Source organism: Calypte anna, chromosome 4A (assembly GCF_003957555.1).
Source record: "Calypte anna isolate BGI_N300 chromosome 4A, bCalAnn1_v1.p, whole genome shotgun sequence".
In the NCBI taxonomy this organism is placed as follows: domain Eukaryota; kingdom Metazoa; phylum Chordata; class Aves; order Apodiformes; family Trochilidae; genus Calypte; species Calypte anna.
The window spans coordinates 4,377,867-4,384,205 of record NC_044248.1 but is presented as its reverse complement, the minus strand read 5'-3'; the positions used below and the strand labels follow the sequence as shown (position 1 = coordinate 4,384,205).

At 45.0% G+C, this 6,339-nt stretch overlaps 1 protein-coding gene across 2 annotated transcripts in view; it reads right to left on the bottom strand.

Annotated features, from left to right (window-relative positions):
* The window catches only part of STX18 (syntaxin 18), a 58,593-nt gene that overhangs the window by 1,943 nt on the left and 50,311 nt on the right, over positions 1-6,339 (bottom strand). The window contains exons 8-11 of one of the 2 annotated variants that reach the window (XM_008496135.2): positions 3,926-3,984; positions 2,342-2,411; positions 1,756-1,836; positions 323-424 (exon numbers count right to left, since the gene is read on the bottom strand). In XM_008496135.2, the coding sequence (XP_008494357.1) occupies positions 329-424; positions 1,756-1,836; positions 2,342-2,411; positions 3,926-3,984 (306 nt within the window). In that variant the 3' untranslated portion in view covers positions 323-328. Of the gene's footprint in view, positions 1-143; positions 425-1,755; positions 1,837-2,341; positions 2,412-3,925; positions 3,985-6,339 lie in introns of those variants that run through there. The other variant, XM_030450145.1, reaches the window with a different exon arrangement.

Genomic DNA, 6,339 nt, shown 5'->3' with positions numbered 1-6,339 from the left:
GAAACATCACAGATAACGTGGGGAACTATGATAAGACCATTATAATTTATTTTTTTTTTTCCTCTGTTAGCTCTGCTCCAGCTGGCAGCTTTCTTCCCAGCTCTCTCAGAAGCTTTTCTGTTCTTAGCATGATTTAATGTTTGAGAAAGGGACTTCAAATGCATGATATCAGCTCCATCTGCACGAGCAGATAAATACACATTTATTTATTGGAAAACATTTCCCTGTGGAAGAAATGCATAAAACACACAGGGATGCTCTGCACTCTGCTCCACTGGAAAAAAAAATAATTTTTACAAACAAAGCAGGTAGCCAGTATTACCTTTAATTAATTATCATACCAGTCCAGGAAAAGCAAGGAAAATGAGCACATCACAAGGAAGAAGAGGATCCATACTCTAAATCCAGCGTTGTTTTTGATGGCCTGTGAGGAAAAGGTTTTCTCTGTTATTTCCACCCAAAACCATGAAGTACAAATAGAACAAAGGCAACAGAGGGGAACTGGTGGTGGCTTCACCCTCCCTCAGGAGGAACCACAACTTGGTGTTCATTTGGGGTGAACACAAGCAAGGCTGGACTGGGATTTCTTACACTGAGCTTTCTCTCAAAACCTTAAAAAAATCATTTATAAAAACCACAACAACAAGAAAAAATCCCAGGATCCCCCCCATATACACTCAAAACATTAATTATATCAAAACATACATGCTGAAAGGTTGGTTTTAGTTTCCCTCAGTGAAATGTTGTTATTAGAAGTAAGAAGACCTTCACCATCCTAATCAATATCTCCTAACCCCTAAAAAAACCCAAACAAACCCAACAGAATAAAACAAAAAAACAACCCAAAACCTGACATCTGTTTCTGGAGGTCGATTTAGGACTCTCAATCATATCTGAAACTCAACAGAAGGACCAAGCACAGCAAATACTTATTTTGTATCCTCCTTCCCAAAGCTGGGTTTAGCACAGAGCAGGGGACCTGTTGTTCTCCCTTATTTTTCAGAGCAGATCTCTTCAGCTGATAAAAACATTCACATAATAAAGTTCTGCATTTATCACCTCTCTCTCCTGTTTCTCTGTGTGGCTCAGGAACCCCACTTCCACTGACAAATGTGAAAAAATGAGGCAAAAATAACTTCAGTGCCTGCATCTGACAGAGCTGAGCAGCAGGTAACTCATCCTCGAGTTCCACATCCTGCTTTCAGCAGGGGGAAGAAAAAAGAACATTTAGGAACTCTGGTTTTATTGAAATCTCACTTCTTGGAAGAAAATATTATTTTAATCAATAAGACAAAGGGGTAGATTTATTTTTTTTTTTTTTACTAGGAGGAGCATTAAGATGCATTCAGCCCAACACTGAGACTCTTCTGCCCACAGTCAGCATTTAACTCCAATTTTAACAATTCCAGCACTGCCTTTTCCTCCACAGACTGTAACTTATCCCTATTTTTTTTTTAAAAAAACCACTTTGAAATCAAAAACCAAACTTTATGGGTGCTTAAATGCATGCCAGGTGACCTTCATGGGTAAAAAACAGGTGAAGCCAAGTAGATTTCTGCAGACAGACTCTTCAGATCCTGGTTAGCAAGACAGGCACTGCAAACCACCCAGAACCTCAGCTTTTGGACATTTTTTCCCAAAATCATGTCCTGACACTGCCCCTGTGCTGTGCATGAGCTCCCAGGTGCTGTTTGAAGCCACAGTGGGGTCAAAATGAAAGAGAAATGAGATTAAAACACAGCTGGGAGAAATTACCTCTCTTATGTCTTCGTTGCCTTCTTTGATATTCTCTGTTGCACCCACAACTAACTGATGGATATTGTCAATATCAGTTTCCTGTTGGAAAAAAAAAACCAGAAATAGTGGTGAATGTCAGGAAGAAAACACAGATTTGGGCAACAAGCAGAACTAAAAACCTGGCATTATTCCCATTTTAGTGCTGCTGATGGAAAGGTACAGACACAATGAAGCTGGAAGTTCTTCACCTGTGATTTTAGGAGCCTGCATGGAGACCACCAAGATCAAGAGAAGTCTTCCACTCCTCTAGAATCAAATCTAACCTAATTTTTGCCAGGTCTTTCAGAAGAGGTGCCACCATTTCCAGAAAAGATTCTATTAAATAACACATTTAACAGGACACTGATTCTGAGGCATTTTCCATTTCCAGCACACACTGATAGGTAACAACAGTAAATACCTTGATTTTGCATTGGAAAATAACATTTTTGTCAAAAATTCATTCATTTTTCTGCTTACATCTCACAAGCAACCAAGACCAAAAAAAAAACAAACCCAAGAAAATCCTGAAGCTGCATTTGCCACAGCACTGAATGGTACTGACCTGCTGCAGGACTTTTTCAGTGAATATCTCTTGTAATCTGGAGATTTCCACCACTTTTCCTTCAATTTGTCTTGAGAAAGAAGAGAAATATTTCCATTAGAAACTGGGGCAAGGATTTTCTTGCTGCTGCAGATGCAGCTTCTCCCCCCCCTCCCCAGGTAAGTGGGTGTTTGGAAGGGCAGGGGATGGTTCCTTAGGCAGGAACAGCCTGAGCTCAGGGTGTTGGTAATTCCTGGATGGAAGAGGAACAGCCCCACAGTGAAAGGTGCCACAGGGGAAGGGGCAGGGAGAAGTCAGCACTGCCAGAGCTTCACCCATCTTCCTTCTTTCATCTAATTAAAAAAAAAAACGCCATGGTGGACACTTAAGTACCTGTTTTTGACACCTTTTTATACACTGCTGTGAAGAAAGAGTGAGAGCTGGGGCTGTTCAGCCTGGAGAAAAAATAAAGCTTGGGAGGGGATCTTATGAATGCCTATAAATATCTGAGGGGGGGTGTCAAGAGGATGAGGCCGATCTCTTCCCAGTGGTGCCCAGTAACAGAACAAGGAATAAACCAGAGCACAGGAAATTCCATCTCAGCATGAGGAGAAACTTCTTTACCATGAGGGAGCCCTGGCCCAGGCTGCCCAGAGAGGTCGTGGAGTCTCCATGTCTGGATGTTTTCCAGACCCACCTGGATGTGTTCCTGTGGGGCTGCCACAGGTTCTCCTGCTTTGGCTGAGGGACTGGACAACACCATTTCTGGAGGTCCCTTCCAGCCCCTGACATTCTGTGACTCTGAGGGGACTGCACCTTGCTGAGCACCAGAAGTTCCGAGCAGACTGAGAGGGGAGGGAGCCCTTAGCCAGGTGTGTGAATATCTAAAGGGTGGGCATGAGGAGGATGGAGCCTGACTCTCCTCAGTGGTGCCCAGCAACAGGAAAAGTGGCAGTGGGCACAAACTGGAACTCAGGAAGTTCAGTTTAAACCTCAGAAAAAAAACTTCTGAGTGTGACAAAGCACTGGAATGAGCTGCCTAGGGAGGTTGTGGAGTCTCCTCTGCAGACACTGGATACTGCTGGGTAATGTGCTCTGGGTGATCCTGCTGTAGCAGGGAGGTGGGACTAGAGGATCTCTAGAGATCCCTTCCAACTCTGATGGGTTCTGTGGTTCTGGAGTAACCCAGAAGGACAGCTCCAGCCCCAGGTCCCATTCAGACTTTTCTGCACAGCAGGCAGGGAGCCCATGAAACCAGAACTCTGCAAGGGGGGCAGCTCTACAGCTGCTGCCTGCACCTGTAGCAGAGAACGTGCTAGGAATGGAAAAGTGACTCTAAAAGCTTCAGATTAGAATGTAAAGCTTCCAAATGCAAGCAGAAGAATTTTGGATGAACTGTGTGACACTCAGAACCATTCTTTATGCTGTGGGGCAGCACAAGGTGTGAACTCCTCCAGTTTGTTTCCTGGGTGCTCCTCTTTTCTCCCTCCTTCTACCACAGCCCTACAGTTGAAGCCGTGGGGTGTCCTACAGCAAACATGCTCAGTGTGGGGGTTGTTGTGGGGCTGGCACTGCAGAAATCTGTCAAGTAACAGGAAATTGTACCTGACTTCATCGAGGAGATTGTTCATTTCACCAACGAGTCTCTGGTTCTCCTGTTCGAACTGGAAGAAGGAAATGACACAGATGAGTCCACACCTTGGGACACAGGGAACATCAACCAACATCAACCACCTTTCCTTGCAACTTGTTTATAAATAAAAAGATCTTCACTAATTGCCCATAGTGGCCTAAATGCATCAGCTCGTTTGTAACCGGGCACTGTCACACTTGTCACTCTCCTGACATTAAGGAAACAAACCCAAAATAAGTTGAAGATTTTGTTCAAGTTACTCTGCAGTAAGGAGAAATAGAGTGGATGAAATCTGTCCTTTTTTATTATGTTGGGAATTTGAGTGGGGAAAGCTTTCAAGCCTGTGGAAACAGCTGATTGTCTGCATGGTACCTCTGCACTGTCACTCCTGTTATTCACACACTGTCAGTGCCAGGGAGTGAAGAGCTTTCAAGTTTTGCTACAGTATGAAATATTTTGACACCTGGTACTTCATGCTTTACAAATGCATTGGCTTTAAGCTGTCTGAGCAGAGCTCTTCAATTAAAAACTCCCAAGTAATCAATGGAACATTTAAGCAGACTTTCCACGGGACAGTTTGCAAAATACTCGAGTGAAATAGAAGACTTCACCCAGGAGAATAAACTTTGACTTTTCAGATGTACTCGACCCTCAGCTCACTCAGGATTCATTACAGGACAAAGAATCAGGCAATGAGGACAAGGACACAGTTTGCTGACACAAAATCTGCACAGCAAAAGTACAGCTGAGGGAGGCATCACGTGTGGGGGTGGTGGAGGTGGTTGGAAGGTGCTTGGTAAGAGAGAACCTTTGGGTTGTTGCAGAGAAAAACTTTGGGTTGTTGCAGAGAGAACCTTTGGGTTGTTAAAGAGAGAACCTTTGGGTTCTTATAGAGAGGACCTCTGAATTGTCAGAGAACCTTTGGGTTGTTGTAGAGAAAAGCTTTGGGTTGTTGCAGAGAAAACCTTTGGGTTGTTGTAGAGAGAACCTTTGGGTTGTTATAGAGAGGACCTCTGAATTGTCAGAACCTTTGGGTTGTTGCAGAGAGGACCTTTGGGTTGCTGTAGAGAGAACCTTTGGGTTGTTGCAGAGAGGACCTTTAGGGCACACCCAGCCAGGACTTTCAAGGTGCCTGAATGAGTTGGATCCTGCAACTCATCTCCAGCTGGTGAGAAGCCCAGGGGGACTTTGTATCAGGAGGGAGGGGAATCTCATTAAAGGTTAGATATTAGAAAGAGTTTCTTTATGGAGAGAGTGATCAGGCATTGGAATGGGCTGCCCAGGGAAGTAGTGGATTCTCCGTGTCTGGAGATATTTCCAAAGAGCCTGGATGTGGCACTGAGTGCCATGGGCTGGGAACTGCAGCGGGAGTGGATCAAGGGTTGGACTTGATGATCTCTGAGGTCCCTTCCAACCCAGCCAATTCTATGATTCTATGAAAGGGGTTCCTTATTAAAGGGGTTCTGCCCATTCATGCTGCTTGGCCAAAGCCTTGGGAACTGCTGGGTTTTGGGAGTATGGACACAACTGAGCCCAGGTTTGCACTGTGCTCCCCAAGCTGGGAAAGGCCTGAGCTGTGGGGTGACACGGTGCATGGGGAGCCTCTGACAAACCTGAGTGACACATGGGACAGTGCCAGGATCAAGAGAACCACAAGGTTCAGAATGCAAAGAATCTGACAAGACTGTTCTGCTTCTGCTACCTCCTCATTTTGAGCTACCCAGCAACAGGCAGGGGTTGATTCAACCACATTACAGTTTCATGAGCAGCAAAAGCTCAGCAGTCCTCCTGGCACCTTGCAAGGTCTCTGTGTCCTTTTCAGACAGAGTATGGTCAAAGATGACACCAGAACTTGCAGGTTTCAGTCAGTACAGGAGGAACTGCTCACTGTCTGAGCTGTATGCCCAGTACTTAAGCTTGGAAGAAAAGGAGGTGTTGCTTAGAGAAGACAGAAGGATTTGAGAACCATTGTCTGCACAAAGCAAAAGAAGGAAGGAGGAGGGGGAAAAAAAAAAAAAGTCTGAATCACAGAAAACTGTCACAGCCAGGGTCACACTGCAGCAGGGAAAGGCAAAGGGGTGGAATAGCTGAAAATGAAGAATTTGAGTGCTTCTCAAAGCAGTTTAAGCAATGCAGCTCATTGCTGAGGTGCAGCAGGAGAGTTGGTGGCTGTCATGGGATAGGCAGAGCTCAGCTGCCCTGGTGCTGCTTTCACAGAGCCAGAATGCAGGAGGACAGAAATTTAACTGCACTGCTCTGTCCTTGTGCACCTTGTGTCAGAGGCTGATGGATGGAAAAAAAAATCCTTTCCTGTGAGGGAACACAGGTTGCCCAAGGAAGCTGTGGCTGCCCCATCCCTGGCAGTATCCAAGTCCAGGTTGGACAG